The sequence below is a fragment of the Cervus elaphus genome, chromosome 18 (assembly GCF_910594005.1).
Source record: "Cervus elaphus chromosome 18, mCerEla1.1, whole genome shotgun sequence".
Classification (NCBI taxonomy): domain Eukaryota; kingdom Metazoa; phylum Chordata; class Mammalia; order Artiodactyla; family Cervidae; genus Cervus; species Cervus elaphus.
In genome coordinates, this window is record NC_057832.1 from 71,213,016 (window position 1) to 71,232,942 (window position 19,927).

The 19,927-nt window shown below is 40.6% G+C and overlaps 1 protein-coding gene across 5 annotated transcripts in view; it reads right to left on the reverse strand.

Moving 5' to 3' along the window:
- BBS9 (Bardet-Biedl syndrome 9) overlaps nt 1–19,927 on the reverse strand; it is a 446,238-nt gene that overhangs the window by 137,323 nt on the left and 288,988 nt on the right. The window contains exon 20 of one of the 5 annotated variants that reach the window (XM_043873468.1): nt 11,483–11,710. The exons of the other annotated variants lie outside the window; for them this stretch is intronic. Within the exon in view, the coding sequence (XP_043729403.1) occupies nt 11,498–11,710 (213 nt within the window). The 3' untranslated portion in view covers nt 11,483–11,497. Of the gene's footprint in view, nt 1–11,482; nt 11,711–19,927 lie in introns of those variants that run through there. 5 annotated transcript variants of the gene reach the window in all.

Below are 19,927 nucleotides of genomic sequence, written 5' to 3' on the forward strand. Positions count from 1 at the left end.
TACTGAGATCTAGCTGGATTTCCAGTACTTTCCATGTTCATATGGGACATCAGGGATTTTTACATAGACTGAGGGTTGCAGAGCCATCAGTTAAAAAAAAAAAAAAAAAGAAAAGAAAGGCACTATTTTGAAGGAAAACCTTTCTAAATTGTGTTCCAACCCCACTGCCTTCTTAAATGGAGTGCGCTTCATATAATTTAATCTTTTCCTGATGACTCAAAGAAGTCCCTATTATGAACATCAACTGCTATATTCAGCTGTACATTTATTCAGCTGGAAGAAATTATGGAGAGGTGGAAAGCTCTTTTGATCCTATACTACACGACTATAACTACTGCACAATTGTTTCTCTTATATCTAATTTTATAGTGTCTGTCTTCTTTCTTCAAACCACACAATCAGTTGTTACTTCCCACAGTTGCTGGAGTATCTTCCTACAATAACCTTTTCACCGCATAATTTACTCTGTCTACATGAAACGGTAAACCTGTATTGTTTTAAATAATATTTAGCATAAATACCACTTACTGAATGCTTAGTATGTTCCATGAATTATATTCAGAGTTGGTGCTCTTTATCTCATTGAATATGCAATCAACCTTAGAAGGAAGATACTACCCCCACTAGAGAAATCAGAACACTGAGGCACCAGTGAGCTGGATAAGTTTTCTAAGGTTAGACATTGATGAAGGGCAAAGTTTGAAATGAGGATGAACAGGGCTTTGCTATAAGTAAAGGACAGGGACTTTGTGAACATTATTTTGATTATTCAAAGGACTATGCTTCTTGGTGAGGGAAAATGAAGCTAAATTTCAGAAAGACAGAGTGTTATTGTAGAAGGAGAAAACTGGGAAATAAACTCAATTCTAATAACCCACTCCAGTATCCTTGCATGGAGAATCCAATGGTCTGAGGAACCTGGTGGGCTACAGTCTATGGGGTCGCAAAGAGTTGGGCATGCCTGAGTGACTAAACAACAACAACAACAAGAAAGTACAATATAATTTATTTGCTTAATTCCTATGATAAAAAGGAGACAGGCATAACAAACACAGTTGAATGGATTTGTTTAATTCATCTTAAATATATTTTATCTCAGACTACATAGAGAGAAATATGTCCTGAAAAATACCTGCATTCTTACACAGACACATGCTATGTCCTCCAATGATATAAAAATCTTACTAATTAAACCATTAGGGATTTTTCAAAAATAGTAAACTTCTTAAGAACAGTAAAACTTGTGGCCATTCTAACTCCTCACTATTGGCTTCCTGTCATTGAAGCCTTTCTCCACCCAGCCCCCAGGGCCTCTCCAGGCTCTAGACCCTGTAACTGTTCCGGCTACCCTATTGTATAACTTAGCTACTTTCTGGTGAAGCTTGCTGAGTTTCAAAAAGTAAAATTACACATTCTGGAAAACCAATCTGCCCATAAGCTGCAAACTGTCTATAACCAGCACTATTCTGTTAGTGATCTATTTGCTGTGGGTGGGGATTCACATACCCCTCCTTTACTGCTACCTTCCAGAAACTCCAGGCAATAAATAGTATATTACGGTTCTCCTCAAGGTCAATCATTCAGGACTGATACCCGTTGCTAAAGTAGTGGCAGAACCCAGTTGTACAGCATATTCAACCAACCTCAAATACAAGGCGTTAAGATACAGGATTTCTTCCTTTTCTCCTTCCCTTCCTTCTCTCATGCACCCAATGAATAGTTATTGAAAAGCAGTGGAAATCTGGTCCTGGACTACTAGAATTCTGCTTGGTCAGTTGAAATCTGTAACCTTGAGTTGGATGGTTAAATTCTCTGGATTTTAGTTCATCTATAAATGGGGATAATAATAAAGCCTAACCCACTCTTCTTTGAAAGAAAAGGAGTTAAAACATGTAAAACACTTCAAACAGACTGATACAAACTAAATGTTCACTGAATGTACACTACTTTTCTTCTTATTCTGTAGCAGGCCCTATGCTACCAGATACTAGAGAGACAGCACTGAGACAGACTAGTACGTGTTCTGCCCCACAGGGCTTTTTGACTTGTTCATTTGGTACCAGTTCTTATACTGCATGATCAAACGTAGATTCCTACATTTTAGAAGGAAGAAAATAACTCTGTGCAGTATCTGTTTTGGCTTAGCATAACAATCAGCACCATCATATAAAAATCATTTCAACTTTACTGAGTGCTTGCCATACGCCAGGTGGCACTAGTGGTAAAGACCCTGCCTGCTAATGCAGGAGACATAAGAGACACAGGTTCGATCCATGTGTCGGGAAGATCCCCTGGAAAAGGGAAGAGCAACCCACTTTAGCATTCCTGCTTGGAGAACCCCATGGACAGAGGAGCCCGGCAGGCTACAGTCCATGGGCTTGCAAAGAGTCGGACACGACTGAGTGGCTGATCAACTGATCATGATCACGGTCGGGCCAATTGCCTTACAAGTTTACCTCATTTAATTCTTACAACAATATCATGAGATTGAAACTATCATTCTCATTTTGCAGCTCAAAAATCAAGGAACAAGGAGATTAAGTAGCTCCCCAAATTCAAAACCAGGTCAGTCTGACTCTAGAGCAATGGTTCTGAGCCCTGACCCTTTGTTGCCCTCATAATAGCAAAGGAGAGACTGTATACCAGAGCCCTTAAAATGGAAAACTGCCAAGACAAAAAGAAGGCAGTCAGACTGCATCTCACTATGAAAAGTCAACCCGTGTCCAAGAAAATGTGTATCAGAACCAGAAAATCTAGGAAACAAAGAAGAGAGAGAGGCCTGAGCTGGGGAAGTATCTGAAGGTCTGAGCAGAGCTGAAGTCAGGACATTTGGAGGCCAAAGAAACAGTCTGGAACTGGCACACACACCGATCAGAGGAAGGCCTTGCTTTCCCATATGGCAGGCAATGTTGCAGCTATCATGGCCATCAGGGCAGAAATCTGGCAGCCAGGAATCGGCATGATGGAACATCAAAGAAAGCAGGAGGCCGTCCACTTCCATCTCACTGGTCAGATCTATGGAACATGTCACTCTGAGCTGAAAGAGAGCCTAGAAACTGGAGAGTTTTTTAACTAGGTACCAGTAAAACTTTGCCCACTACTTCTTTCCTCAACCCCCACATAAAGAACTTAAAAGTTCTGCTAGTAAGAAAAGGGTGCTAGACACCATGCAGACAACCTAAGGTCCCTGAATAACATATACCCATCTTTCCTTCTTCATTAAAATCAGCTATGATTTTCTAATTTTTTTTGAAATTTCCAAAAATAATGTATGTATCGTATCTAGGGCAAAAGTTACTGTATGTAGAGAAATATCAATAATCTCAGATATGCAAATGACACCATCCTTATGGCCGAAAGCAAAGAGGAACTAAAGAGCCTTTTGATTAAAGTGAAAGAGGAGATGAAAAAGCTTGCTTAAAACTCAACATTCAAAAAACAAAGATCATGGCATCTGGTCCCATCCCTTCATGGCAAATAGATGGGGAAACAATGGAAACAGTGAGAGGCTTTTTTTTCCTGGACTCCAAAATCACTGCAGATGCTGACCGTAGCCATAAAATAAAAAGACACTTGCTCCTTGGAAGAAAAGCTATGACCAACCTAGACAGCATATTAACAAGCAGATACATTACTTTGCCAACAAAGGTCCGTCTAGTCAAAGCTATGGTTTTACCAATAGTCATGTATGGATGTGAGGGTTGGACTACAAAGAAAGCTGAATGCCAAAGAATTCATGCTTTTGAATTGTAGTGTGGGAGAAGACTCTTGAGAGTCCCTTGGACTGCAAGGAGATCCAAGCAGTCCATCCTAAAGGAAATCAGTCCTGAATATTCACTGGAAGGACTGATGCTGAAGCTGAAACTCCAATACTTTGGCCACCTGATGCAAAGAACTGATTCATTAGAAAAGACCCTGATGCTGGGCAAGATTGAAGGCAGGAGGAGAAAGAGACAAGAAGGGATGAGATGGTTGAACGGCATCACTGACTCAATGGAAATGAGTTTGAGCAAGCTCCGGGAGTTGGTGATGGACTGGGAAGCCTGATGTGCTGCAGTCCATGGGGTTGCAAAGAGTCAGACACAACTGAGACACTGAACTGAATGGAGGACAAGACAAAAATTACCCAAAGTCAGCAGTGGTTTAAAACTCATAGAAATTCTGTAATAGACCCATGACCCACAGTGACCATATCAGACTGGCTGCTAATCATTCCACTAGCATCAACAAAAATATTGGCAGATCAATGGTACAATTATGTAAAACAGCACTAAATATTTGTTGTTGTTTAGTTGCTAGGTCATATCCAACTCTTTTGTGACCCTCCTCCCTGCCCCTGGATTATAGACCACCAGGATCCTCTGTCTATGGGATTTCCCAGGCAAGAATACAAGATTGGGTTGCCATTTCCTTCTCCAGGGGATCTTTCCAGCCCAGGTATTAAACCTGTGTCTCCTGCATTGGCAGGCAGCTTCTCTACTACAGAGCCACCAAGAAGGCCCCAAACCTTAAATATATGTGGTAGCAAGTTCAGGAAAATACTTATAGGGAAGTCTTTTGGGAAACAATTAGATGACTAACCTTCTAATGACCATTCAAATCAGATCTAAATTTTCTAGAGGCAAATTTTAGAAAATGACAGGATAATACTCAGAGACAACTCAAGCCATGACTACTGGAAATTTATTTTATTTGTGATTATTATTTACTAAGCATTGAATATGCTAATTGTAATGAGGTTGAAATACCATGCCTGACTTGACTATCTTCCCTTTGTGAAGGTCCACTATGACTGCTTCCCTGCAGCTTTAGTAATTAATTGTGGATCTCAGACCTCTCATCATATCAGTCTGTGACCATCTGGCCTAGAAGTGAACGGAGAAAAGTGCCAACTAGGAATAAAGCGGAATGTCCTGGTGTGTCTCTTCTTGCACATCTTTAGCAATCTTTGTTTTGCTTTATCTTTCTCCATGATAATGTGTAAGAAACACAATCCTAAAGATACTTGCATGTGTTGGGGATGGATGCTTCTAAGGTTTGATCCTCGTCTTTGATAATCTGCCATGCTTCTTTACTTATCTTATAAATTCATTGGATTCTTCACTGCTTATGCTTAGCTTTCTTTTTTTCTTTTCTTTTTTTTTTTTTTTTTTCTAAACTAGTAAGCAATCTTCCCCTGAGAGCAGGGTTTGCCACCTTTGGCCTAATGTAGGGTGAAATGAGTCTCAAAGTCAACTCAGACTAAATCTGTTCTCCACATGTTCGGGCCTTGTCTGGATGCCAGCTGGAAGACTTCTGCTGTGCTCAACACCAGATCCTATCTGGGGATGAGTGGGCTTCACACCAAGGGAATGGAAAGGCAAGCAGTCCAAGTCGTCCCACTGGTATTCCTCACCACTCACTCCAATAGCAGAGAGGAAATGACTGATCCTGGAAAATGTGGGATCATCTCTTTGATGGGATAAGAGAAGTACAAGAAAGAAGAAGGCAGGGATTAAGCCACTTTCTCGTTTAAACATTTTCTGCCTTTTCTTGGCCAGACACCTCATTTCTATATCAAATAAAGCTTAAATGAAGACCTTAATATTCCTTGAGATAGGGTGTTTATCAAAGATGATTGTGCTACTGAACAGGTACTTGATACATGACATGTGCCTGGTTTTAGATCTGATATCTTCCCCCAGCGGTAAGCAATCCACCTGCAATGCAGGAGATGCAGGAGAAGCAAGTTTGGCCCTTAGGTTGTAAAGGTCCCCTGGAGGAGGGCATGGCAACCCAACCCAGTATTCTTGCTGGGAACATTGGACGGACAGAGGAGTCTGGTGAGCTAGAGTCCGCAGAGCTGCAAAGAGCTGGACACAAATGGAGCAACTGAGCACAAGCATGAGGTTTGATATGGTAACAGTTATGACAGCGAACATTGGAGGAGAATTTTGAGCCCTTTCAAGAAGATAGCCTTAACACTTAATTTCATTATTGATCATTAAAACTTGTTAATGAAATATTAACAGGTTAGTTCAGTCATTCAGTCATGTCTGACTCTTTGCGACCCCATGGACTACAGCACACCAGGCTTCCCTGTCCATCACCAACTCCTGGGGCTAGCTCAAACTCATGTCCACCGAGTCAGTGAGGCCATCCAACCATTTCATCCTCTGTCATGCCCTTCTTCTGCTGCCTTCAATCTTTCCCAGCATCACGGGCTTTTCTCATGAGTCAGTTCTTTGCATCAGGTGGCACTTGAATATAATATTCAATATCAAGATATTAACCAACTGGCAATTCTGTGGATTCTGAACTGTACCCTAATGGCAGACACAGGAAGACAGGAACTTCTGGTTCACAGAAATTTTTCTCTTGTTCACAAGGACTGACTTTTCAGGGCCTCCAGTATTCACTTATAAAGTATTGTGATTGTCTCTATCACATGATGAATTGCTGTTATTGCTGTTGCTGCTGTCAAGCAACTATATCCCAGGGACTTTCCAGGTGGCTCAGTGGTCAAGAATCCACCTGCCAAGCAAGGCAGGAGGTGCAAGTTTGACCCCTGGGTCAAGAAGATCCCTTGGAGAAGGAAATGGCAACCCACTTCTGTTTTCTTGCCTGGAAAACCCCATGGATAGAGGAGCCTGGCGGGCTACAGTTCATGGGGTTGCAAAATAGTCAGACATGACTTAGCAACTAAACAACAATAATGACAAACTGTATCCTTAAAGACCCACTCTCACATTGAATACATTTAACTTTGAGGTTGTATTTCCTAGGTATTGTTTAAAAGAATAATGATACAATTAAACATTATCTGCTTCAAAATATATTAACACCACTTAGATGGGTAAAAATAGTTTCACCAAATGATGAGAAATTTGGTAAACAGGGAGCATTCCATTGTATGATAACAACTTAAGTTTTTGATGCCTCAGCTTCTCAACCTGGTCAGTTCAGTTCAGTTCAGTCGCTCAGTCGGGTCTGACTCTTTACGACTCCATGGATGCAGCACGCCAGGCCTCCCTGTCCATCACCAGCTCCCGGAGTTTACTCAAACTCGTGCACATTGAGTCAGTGATGCCATCCAACCATCTCACCCTCTGTCGTCCCCTTTTCCTCCCGCCTTCAGTCTTACCCAGAATCAGGGTCTTTTCCAATGAGTCAGTTCTTTGCATCAGGTGGGCAAAGTATTGGAGTTTCAGCTTCTGCAACAGTCCTTCCAATGAATATTCAGTACTGATCTCCTTTAGGATGGACTGGTTGGATCTCCTTGCAGTCCAAGGGACTCTCAAGAGTCTTCTCCAACACCACAGTTCAAAAGCATCAGTTCTTCTGTGCTCAGCTTTCTTTATAGTCCAACTCTCACATCCACACATGACCACTGGAAAAACCATAGCCGTGACTAGACGGACCTTTGTTGACAAAGTAATGTCTCTGCTTTTTAATATGCTGTCTAGCTTGGTCATAATTTTCCTTCCAAGGAGTAAGCATCTTTTAATTTCATGGCTGCAGTCACCATCTGCAGTGATTTTGGAGCCCCTGAAAAAAAAGTCTCTCACTGTTTCCACTGTTTCCCCATCTATTTGCCATGAAGTGATGGGACTGGATGCCATGATCTTAGTTTTCTGAATGTTGAGTTTTAAGCCAACTTTTTCACTCTCCTCTTTCACTTTCATCAAGAGGCTCTGTAGTTCTTCTTCACTTTCAGCCATAAGCGTGGTGCCATCTTCATATCTGAGGTTATTGATATTTCTCCCGGCAATCTTGATTCCAGCTTGTTCTTCTTCCAGCCCAGCGTTTCTTATGATGTACTCTGCATATAAGTTAAATAAGCAGGGTGACAATATACAGCCTTGACGTACTCCGTTTCCTATTTGGAACCAGTCTGTTGTTCCATGTCCAGTTCTAACTATTGCTTCCTGACCTGCATACATGTTTCTCAAGAGGCAGGTCAGGTGGTCTGGTATTCCCGTTTCTTTCCGAATTTTCCACAGTTTATTGTGATCCACACAGTCAAAAGCTTTGCATAGTCAATAAAGCAGAAATACATGTTTTTCTGGAACTCTCTTGCTTTTTTGCTGATCCAGCAGATGTTGGCAATTTGACTTCTGGTTCCTCTGCCTTTTCTAAAACCAGGTTCAACATCTGGAAGTTCACGATTCACGTATTGCTGAAGCCTGGCTTGGAGAATTGTAAGCATCACTTTACTAGCATGTGAGATGAGTGCAATTGTGCGGTAGTTTGAGCATTCTTTGGCATTGCCTTTCTTTGGGATTGGAATGAAAACTGACTATTTCTAGTCCTGTGGCCACTGCTGAGTATAAGAAGACTGTGGTGGGCAGGGTGAGGTGGGTGGGTGGAGGTGGAGGATTATGGGAAGACCACTCAAAAGAGTTCCAGAAAAACATCTATTTCTGCTTTATTGACTATGCCAAAGCCTTTGACTGTGTTGATCACCACAAACTGTGGAAAATTCTGAAAAAGATGGGAATACCAACCACCTGATCTGCCTCTTGAGAAATCTGTATGCAGGTCAGGAAGCAACAGTTAAAACTGGACATGGAACAACTGGATTGGTTCCAAATAGGAAAAGGAGTACATCAAGGCTGTGTATTGCCACCCTGCTTATTTAACTTATACTCAGAACACATCATGAGAAACGCTGGGTTGGATGAAGAACAAGCTGGAATCAAGATTGCTGGGAGAAATATCAACAGCCTCAGATACGCAGATGACACCATACGTACGACAGAAAGCGAAGAAAAACTAAAGAGCCTCTTGATGAATGTGAAAGAAGAGAGTGAAAAAGTTGGTTTAAAGCTCAACATTCAGAAAACTAAGATCATGGCATCTGGTCCAATCACTTCATGGCAAATAGATGGGGAAACAGTAGAAACAGTGGCAGACTTTATTTTGGGGGGCACCAAAATCACTGCAGATGGTGACTGCAGCCATGAAATTAAAAGATGCTTACTCCTGGAAAGAAAAGTTATGACCAAGCTAGACAGCATATTAAAAAGCAGAGACATTACTTTGCCAACTAAGGTCCATCTCGTCAAGGCTATGGTTTTTCCAGTAGTCATGCATGGATGTGAGAGTTGGAATATAAGGAAAGCTGAGCACCAAAGAATTGATGCTTTTGAACTATGGTATTGGAGAAGACTCTTGAGAGTCCTTTGGACTGCAAGGAGATACAACCAGTCCATCCTAAAGGAGATCAGTACTGAATATTCACTGGAAGGACTGTTGCAGAAGCTGAAACTCTAATACTTTGGCCACCTGATTCGAAGAACTGACTCATTGGAAAAGACCCTGATGCTAGGAAAGATTGAAGGTGGGAGGAGAAGGGGACGACAGAGGAAGAGATGGTTGGATGGCATCACCGACTCAGTGTACATGAGTTTGTGTAAACTCGCAAGTTGGTGATAGACAGGGAGGTCTGGCATGCTGCAGTCCATGGGGTCACAAGTAGTCAGACACGACTGAGTGACTAAACTGAACTGAAGGTTCGCGGGGGCTTGGGGGTGGGTGGGAGGAGGTGGACGATTATGGGCAGACCACTCAACAATTATACAAGTTCTATAATCAGATCACTATCTAAAATAACAATAGTGTTAATAGTAATATCAGCACAAGTCAATCTCTACTGGTATTTGCATTCAGCAATTGGTCAGTCGATGCTTTACAGCCTTAAAACCCAGGCTCATGCTTCCTCCTACAGAATGTACATCTTTACATGATTATTTCCAATAGAGACCCGATTCACCAAAATTCAAAATGACCTAGTGGACCTGCCCTACCATACAGCCTTGCTCCTCTTCTTCCCTTCCCTCTTTCCATTCACTTACTCCCAACACATACACAATTTATTTAAACACAGAAAAAGATGTTCTCTATACTCTCAGTTTCCCCATATAACTAAAAACTGTGGAAAATGCAGCAGTCCTTAAAGCAACTAAGCCAGCCACTATTTGCCCTAAAGCAAGAGTCTTCTGCAAGATTTTCAACTTATATCTTAAAGTCTTCATGTACTGAAAAGGCTTCCTCTTTAGTTGTTAAGAGATTTTAAAATATGTTGTAGTCTTTAGTTGAAGATTGTAGGAGAATAGACTGATCTGAGCATCCACTCTCAACAAGTTACAGACTCCACACACAGAGTAGAATTCTTTTAACAAAAAGGCAGTTAGCTTGACCTCCCATCATGGGATGTTCTGGGCTCTTACTTAAGATCACTAAGCCACGACCCTGGCATAAATCCAAGCCAGCACTCATTTAATACACGTGTTCTTGGAGCCAAGACATCTGTGTGTTATAATGACATGCAAGTTACAAAGGAGTGTTTATATTTCACTTTAGTATAATGCGAACACTTAGCTGTCACAAATCAGCTTTCTATAATGACTAGTCCTTACTTAAAGGATTTATTATATTTCCAATTAAAGTCCTTAGCAGTATACAACAAATTTATGAGACCTGATTAAGCTGTTTATTACTGCAACTCCAGAAGTGCTATAAAGATAAGACAGCAGCTAAACATGTTGAAAAATAGGATAAACTTTTAAAAATCTTCATCATATAAAATAACTATCATATATTAATCGAACCACTTTCAAACAATGTATTTCATTTTTATCCCCTTGAATAATAGAGTCATTGTTCTCTAAAACTGACAATGAAAAAAAAAAGTTTGGGCAGAATAGAATGATCTTCCTGCTATCAGAAGCTATCGAGGGGCAGACTGGTTTGGATTTGAGGAGGTACCTCCCCAAGCCCCCATCCAAAGGCAGGAACAGCAGTGGCCATCTCTATTTCAGTGGTCCCACTGATATGCAGATAAGCAAGGTTACATCCTAAACCAATGCACTGCACCATGATATTACCCTTCAAAAGGACCAGCTGAAATTCTGGCCAGGATTGCCTTAGGGGAAGAGAAGAGGAAAGTTAATTATCTTTCTAACCCGAGGAGGTAATGCAAAAGGTCACTTCAGAGGTCAGAAGACCAACTCAAACAGCTCATCAATTTAAACACCTTCTCTAATTTTTTAACTGCTTCACTTTTGGTGAGCACAGTTTGAACTCTTTGTTTTGGTAACTCATAAACCTCTGCTGAAGACTTCTTTTCTCAGGCATTTACTTTGTTGCCCTAAACTAGCCTCTAGTGAAATCACTTTTAAAAAGTTAAAATCCATGTTCCTATAGAAGTCTGATGTCTTCTGTACCCCATTTGGCTTGATTAAAAGGTCAGTGCTTGCTAACAGGACTATAAGAAAATGCCTCCAAAGTGAACTCCTTAAAGGTCAAAATGGAGAATCAACAGCTATTTTCAACATTTTTTAAATGATGTAACATGCACATTTATGTATAATATGGGCTTCCAAAGTTGAGTAAAATATTGTCTCTTTGTAGCAATAAAGATTATTTCACACTGATCAAAAAATGTTTATATGTCATTCTATGTAGTATTAATAAAAATATATAAAAATGACTTAATATTCCTGAGAGACATTATTTAAAGCATGGAGTCCAAAGGTATGGATAATATGTATGTATGCACACGTACTCGGTCGTGTCCAACTCTCAGCAACTCATGCACTGTAGCCGGCCAGGCTCCTCTTTCCACGGAATTTTCCAGGCAATAATACTGGAATGGGTTGCCATTTCCTTCTCCAGGATAATCCATGGGATCCCAGAATGGAAGTGAGGGGCATGGAAGACAGGATGTCTGGATTTAAGAGAAATCAGTGACAAAACTAGTCCTCCACTAGCTGAGACTCAAAATATGCAGAGATGAAATTTTCCACTTTTCTTTTTATGAACCAGCAGATAAAATGGCAAGCAACTCTCATTTCCCATCTCCATCTTTTTATCAAACAAAAATCAAATAATTCTGGTGAACAGTTAGAGACTGAAAGATTAGGTCATTAAAGCATTTGGCTGAAGACAAAGTCCAGTTTTACCAAAATCATACTCCAATTCATAAATTCTTGATAATACTGCCAGTTCTTCCACAAAGTGGTCATAATTTTTCACAGAAATGAGTATACGATCTACCCATTTACCCACATACAAGGTGTGACAATATAATAATGAGACCAATTCCATAAGCCAGTCACGAAAACCAATTCCATTAACTTTTCATACATGACATATAAGATGCCAGAAACACTTTATGTTTCCAACAGACTTCCTTAGTTTTCAAAGCTATTTCTTAGGAAAATTTTCTTTTTATTTCTGCCTATATTTACATAGTGTGAAAACTGGACAAGGACCAATTCAGGTGAAAGCAATTTATAACTCTAACCAGACCTAGGTTAACTATAGAAATCTGATAAACATCAAGCTAACCAGACAAATATAAGTGATCACGCCATCTTCAATGCCTACCTTCTTTGAGGGTCAATAACCCTCAAATTTGGTGTGTATGCATTGGAGCTTCCCATCATTGCTGCTGATTTGTGTGGTGCTGTTTACCTTTTCCTTCCCACCCAAGAGAAAGTAATAATTTTTCAGATAAAAGTGGACTCATGGAGGGAGGAGCCAAGATGGCGGAGGAGTAGGACGGGGAGACCACTTTCTCTCCTACAAATTCATCAAAAGAATAACTGAACGCAGAGCAAACTTCACAAAACAACTTCTGATCACTAGCTGAGGTCATCAGGCGCCCAGAAAAGCAGCCCATTCTCTTCGAAAGGAGGTAGGACAAAATATAAAAGATAAAAAGTGAGACAAAAGAGCTAAGGACGGAGATCCGTCCCGGGAAGGGAGTCTTAGGCAGCATTGCTTGGGGTAGGGTCTGGGCCTGAGTGCCCTGAGGACAATCGGAGGGAGCTTCTGTGAGTTGCCAACTTGAACTGTGGGAGACCAAAGGAGAGAGAGAGAGAAAATTAACCGGCCCGAACACACTGCCAGCCGTTCGCAGAACAAAGAGACCGAGAAAGTCCAGAGAAGAGCTCGCAGGCTGCGGACCGGCCCAGCCGCGCCGGAGGCAGTGGGCAGGGGGGAGGGGAAGGTCGCAGCGAGACACAGGGCGCAGGCACCCGACCGGCGCGGGTGGGGACTGGGGCTGGGGACGCGGAGGGCGGAAGGCGCGCGCACCCGACTGGCGCCAGCAGAGACTGGGTCCGCGGAAGGGAGTGGGCGCGCCACACCTGGGGAGAGTGCGCCCACCAAGCCCCTGGCTGCCTGGACCGCTCTGACGGGGAAGGCACAGAGAGCAGGCGCAGCTTTTCGTTCCGCGCTTTTGTGGAACACCCGAGGGCTGGAACCTCGCGCAGCGCGGGGTGCGCTCCACATAGAGCAGCCGGGAGCCTGAGCAGCGCAGACGGAGAAAGCAGCATCAGCCCCTCCCGGCACCGCCAGCCCGTCCCCGCAGCGCAAGCCCCTCCCCGCAGAGCGACGGAACTAGCTACCTGAATAAGAGTCCACCTCCGCCTGCCTGTGTCAGAGCGGAAATGAGGCTCTGAAGAGACCGGCAAACAGAAGCCAAATAAACAAAGGGAACCGCTTCAGAAGGGACTGGTGCAACAGATTAAAATCCCTCTAGAAAACACCGACTACACCTGAAGGGGCCTGTAGATATCGAGAAGCGTAAGCTGGAACGAGGAGCTATCTGAAACTGAGCCGAACCCACACTGACCGCAACAGCTCCAGAGAAACTCCTAGATATATATTTTTTTCTTTTTTTATTTTTTCTCTTTTATTTTCCTTTAAAATTTCCTATTACTCCCCCATTACTCCTTAACTTTCATTTTCATAGATTTTTACGATTTTTTTAATTAGGGAAAAAAAAATTTTTTTTTCTCTTTTTTTTCTTTTTTTTCTTTTTTCTTTTCTTCCTTTTTCTCTTCTATTTTCTATTTTTCTTTTTCTCTTATTTCTTTTAAAGTCCTCTAGTACTCCTCTTCTACTGCTTAATTTTCATTTTTTTTTTAATTTTCATTTTCAATACACTATAACCTTACAAAAAAAGAAGAGAAGCCCTGTTTTTAAACCGAAGATTATTCTCTCCCAATCTTGACTCTCTGTTTTCTACCTCAGAACACCTCTATTTCCTCCTTTCCCCTTCTCTTCCCAATCCAATTCTGTGAATCTTTGTAGGTGACTGGGCTGCGGAGACCACGCCGGGAACACACAGCTGTGTAGATCTGTCTCTCTCCTCTTGAGGCCCCCTTTTTCTCCTCCTGCTCATCTCTATCTCCCTCCTCTCTCTCCTCTTCTTCATGTAACTCTGTGAACCTCTCTGGGTGTCCCTAACGCGGGAGAATCTTTTCACCATTAACCTAGAAGTTTTATTATCAGTGCTGTATAGTTGGAGAAGTCCTGAGACTACAGGAAGAAGAAAACTGAAATCCAGAGGCAGGAGACTTAAGCCCAAAACCTGAGAACACCAGAAAACTCCTGACTACATGGAACTTTAAGTAATAAGTGACCATCCAAAAGCCTCCATACCTACACTGAAACCAACCACCACCCAAGAGCCAATAAGTTTTAGAGCAAGACATACCACGCAAATTCTCCAGCAACGCAGGAACATAGCCCTGAACGTCAACATACAGGCTGCCCAAGGTCACACCTAACACATAGACCCATCTCAAAACTCATTACTGGACACTCCATTGCTCTCCAAAGAGAAGAAATCAAGTTCCACGCACCAGAACACTGATGCAAGCTTCCCTAACCAGGAAACCTTGACAAGCCAATTGTCTAACCCCACCCACTGGGTAAATCCTCCACAATAAAAAGGAACCACAGACCTCCAGAATACAGAAAGCCCACTCCAGACCCAGCAATCTAAACAAGATGAAAAGGCAAAGAAATACCCAACAGGTAAAGGAACATGAAAAATGCCCACCAAGTCAAGCAAAAGAGGAGGAGATAGGGAATCTACCTGAAAAAGAATTTAGAATAATGATAATAAAAATGATCCAAAATCTTGAAAACAAAATGGAGTTACAGATAAATAGCCTGGAAACAAAGATAGAAAAGATACAAGAAATGTTTAATAAAGACCTAGAAGAAATAAAAAAGTCAATTAAAAATGAATAATGCAATGAATGAGATCAAAAACACTTTGGAGGGAACCAAGAGTAGAATAATGGAGGCAGAAGATAGGATAAGTGAGGTAGAAGATAAAATGGTGGAAATAAATGAAGCAGAGAGGAAAAAAGAAAAAAGGATCAAAAGAAATGAGGACAACCTCAGGGACCTCTGGGACAATGTGAAACGCCCCAACATTCGAATCATAGGAGTTCCAGAAGAAGAAGACAAAAAGAAAGGCCATGAGAAAATACTCGAGGAGATAATAGCTGAAAACTTCCCTAAAATGGGGAAGGAAATAGCCACCCAAGTCCAAGAAACCCAGAGAGTCCCAAACAGGATAAACCCAAGGCGAAACACCCCAAGACACATATTAATCAAATTAACAAAGATCAAACACAAAGAACAAATATTAAAAGCAGCAAGGGAGAAACAACAAATAACACACAAAGGGATTCCCATAAGGATAACAGCTGATCTATCAATAGAAACCCTCCAGGCCAGAAGGGAATGTCAGGACGTACTGAAAGTAATGAAAGAGAATAACCTACAACCTAGATTACTATATCCAGCAAGGATCTCATTCAGATATGAAGGAGAATTCAAAAGCTTTACAGATAAGCAAAAGCTGAGAGAATTCAGCACCACCAAACCAGCTCTTCAACAAATGCTAAAGGATCTTCTCTGGACAGGAAATGCAGAAAGGTTGTATAAACGTGAACCCAAAACAACAAAGTAAATGGCAACAGGACCACACCTATCAATAATTACCCTAAATGTAAATGGGTTGAATGCCCCAACCAAAAGACAAAGATTGGCTGAATGGATACAAAAACAAGACCCCTATATATGCTGTCTACAAGAGACCCACCTCAAAACAAGAGACACATACAGACTAAAAGTGAAGGGCTGAAAAAAAATATTTCATGCAAACGGAGACCAAAAGAAAGCAGGAGTCGCAATACTCATATCAGATAAAATAGACTTTCAAATAAAGGATGTGAAAAGAGACAAAGAAGGACACTACATAATGATCAAAGGATCAATCCAAGAAGAAGATATAACAATTATAAATATATATGCACCCAACATAGGAGGACCGCAATATGTATGGCAAACACTAACGAGTATGAAAGAGGAAATTAATAGTAACACAATAATAGTGGGAGACTTTAATACCCCACTCACAACTATGGATAGATCAACTAAACAGAAAATTAACAAGGAAACACAAACCTTAAATGACACAATGGACCAGCTAGACCTAATTGATATCTATAGGACATTTCACCCCAAAACAATCAACTTCACCTTTTTCTCAAGTGCACACGGAACCTTCTCCAGAATAGATCACATCCTGGGCCATAAATCTAGTCTTGGTAAATTCAAAAAAATTGAAATCATTCCAGTCATCTTTTCTGACCACAGTGCAGTAAGATTAGATCTCAATTACAGGAAAAAAATTGTTAAAAATTCAAACATATGGAGGCTAAATAACATGCTTCTGAATAACCAACAAATCATAGAAGAAATCAAAAAAGAAATCAAAATATGTATAGAAATGAATGAAAATGAAAACACAACAACCCAAAACCTATGGGACACTGTAAAAGCAGTGCTAAGGGGAAGGTTCATAGCATTACAGGCTTACATCAAGAAACAAGAAAAAAGCCAAATAAATAACCTAACTCTACACCTAAAGCAATTAGAGAAGGAAGAAATGAAGAACCCCAGGGTTAGCAGAAGGAAAGAAATCTTAAAAATCAGGGCAGAAATAAATGCAAAAGAAACTAAAGAGACCATAGCAAAAATCAACAAAGCTAAAAGCTGGTTTTTTGAAAAAATAAACAAAATTGACAAACCATTAGCAAGACTCATTAAGAAACAAAGAGAGAAGAACCAAATTAACAAAATTAGAAATGAAAATGGAGAGATCACAACAGACAACACTGAAATACAAAGGATCATCAGAGACTACTACCAGCAGCTCTATGCCAATAAAATGGACAACTTGGATGAAATGGACAAATTCTTAGAAAAGTACAACTTTCCAAAACTGAACCAGGAAGAAATAGAAGATCTTAACAGACCCATCACAAGCAAGGAAATCGAAACTGTCATCAAAAATCTTCCAGCAAACAAAAGCCCAGGACCAGATGGCTTCACAGCTGAATTCTACCAAAAATTTAGAGAAGAGCTAACACCTATCTTACTCAAACTCTTCCAGAAAATTGCAGATGAAGGTAAGCTTCCAAACTCATTCTATGAGGCCGCCATCACCCTAATTCCAAAACCAGACAAAGATGCCACAAAAAAAGAAAACTACAGGCCAATATCACTGATGAACATAGATGCAAAAATCCTTAACAAAATTCTAGCAAACAGAATCCAACAACATATTAAAAAAATCATACACCATGACCAAGTGGGCTTTATCCCAGGAATGCAAGGATTCTTTAATATCCGCAAATCAATCAATGTAATACACCACATTAACAAACTGAAAGACAAAAACCATATGATTATCTCAATAGATGCAGAGAAAGCCTTTGACAAAATTCAACACTCATGTATGATTAAAACTCTCCAAAAAGCAGGAATAGAAGGAACGTACCTCAACATAATAAAAGCTATATATGACAAACCCACAGCAAGCATCACCCTCAATGGTGAAAAATTGAAAGCATTTCCCCTGAAATCAGGAACAAGACAAGGGTGCCCACTCTCACCACTACTATTCAACATAGTGTTGGAAGTTTTGGCCACAGCAATCAGAGCAGAAAAAGAAGTAAAAGGAATCCAGATAGGAAAAGAAGAAGTGAAACTCTCACTGTTTGCAGACGACATGATCCTCTACATAGAAAACCCTAAAGACTCTACCAGAAAATTACTAGAGCTAATCAATGAATATAGTAAAGTTGCAGGATATAAAATTAACACACAGAAATCCCTTGCATTCCTGTATACTAACAATGAAAAAACAGAAAGAGAAATTAAGGAAACAATACCATTCACCATTGCAACAAAAAGAATAAAATACTTAGGAGTATATCTACCTAAAGAAACAAAAGACCTATACATAGAAAACTATAAAACACTGATGAAAGAAATCAAAGAGGACACAAACAGATGGAGAAACATACCGTGTTCATGGATTGGAAGAATCAATATTGTCAAAATGGCTATTCTACCCAAAGCAATCTATAGATTCAATGCAATCCCTATCAAGCTACCAACGGTATTTTTCACAGAACTAGACCAAACAATTTCACAATTTGTATGGAAATACAAAAAACCTCGAATAGCCAAAGTAATCTTGAGAAAGAAGAATGGAACTGGAGGAATCAACCTGCCTGACTTCAGACTCTACTACAAAGCCACAGTCATCAAGACAGTATGGCACTGGAACAAAGACAGAAATATAGATCAATGGAACAGAATAGAAAGCCCAGAGATAAATCCACGAACCTACGGACACCTTATCTTTGACAAAGGAGGCAAGGATATACAATGGAAAAAAGACAACCTCTTTAACAAGTGGTGCTGGGAAAACTGGTCAACCACTTGTAAAAGAATGAAACTAGAACACTTTCTAACACCATACACAAAAATAAACTCAAAATGGATTAAAGATCTAAATGTAAGACCAGAAACTATAAAACTCCTAGAGGAGAACATAGGCAAAACACTCTCCGACATAAATCACAGCAAGATCCTCTATGACCCACCTCCCAGAATATTGGAAATAAAAGCAAAACTAAACAAATGGGACCTAATGAAACTTAAAAGCTTTTGCACTACAAAGGAAACTACAAGTAAGGTGAAAAGACAGCCCTCAGATTGGGAGAAAATAATAGCAAATGAAGAAACAGACAAAGGATTAATCTCAAAAATATACAAGCAACTCCTGCAGCTCAACTCCAGAAAAATAAATGACCCAATCAAAAAATGGGCCAAAGAACTAAACAGACATTCCTCCAAAGAAGACATACAGATGGCTAACAAACACATGAAAAGATGCTCAACATCACTCATTATTAGAGAAATGCAAATCAAAACCACAATGAGGTACCACTACACGCCAGTCAGGATGGCTGCTATCCAAAAGTCTACAAGCAATAAATGCTGGAGAGGGTGTGGAGAAAAGGGAACCCTCTTACACTGTTGGTGGGAATGCAAACTAGTACAGCCGCTATGGAGAACAGTGTGGAGATTTCTTAAAAAACTGGAAATAGAACTGCCATATGACCCAGCAATCCCACTTCTGGGCATACACACTGAGGAAACCAGATTTGAAAGAGACACGTGCACCCCAATGTTCATCGCAGCACTGTTTATAATAGCCAGGACATGGAAGCAACCTAGATGCCCATCAGCAGATGAATGGATAAGGAAGCTGTGGTACATATACACCATGGAATATTACTCAGCCGTTAAAAAGAATTCATTTGAATCAGTCCTAATGAGATGGATGAAACTGGAGCCCCTTATACAGAGTGATGTAAGCCAGAAAGATAAAGAACATTACAGCATACTAACACATATATATGGAATTTAGAAAGATGGTAATGATAACCCTATATGCAAAACAGAAAAAGAGACACAGAAATACAGAACAGACTTTTGAACTCTGTGGGAGAATGTGAGGGTGGGATATTTCAAAAGAACAGCATGTATACTATCTATGGTGAAACAGATCGCCAGCCCAGGTGGGATGCATGAGACAAGTGCTCGCGCCTGGTGTACTGGGAAGACCCAGAGGAGTCGGGTGGAGAGGGAGGTGGGAGGGGGGATCGGGATGGGGAATACGTGTAAATCTATGGCTGATTCATATTAATGTATGACAAAACCCACTGAAATGTTGTGAAGTAATTAGCCTCCAACTAATTAAAAAAAAAAAAGT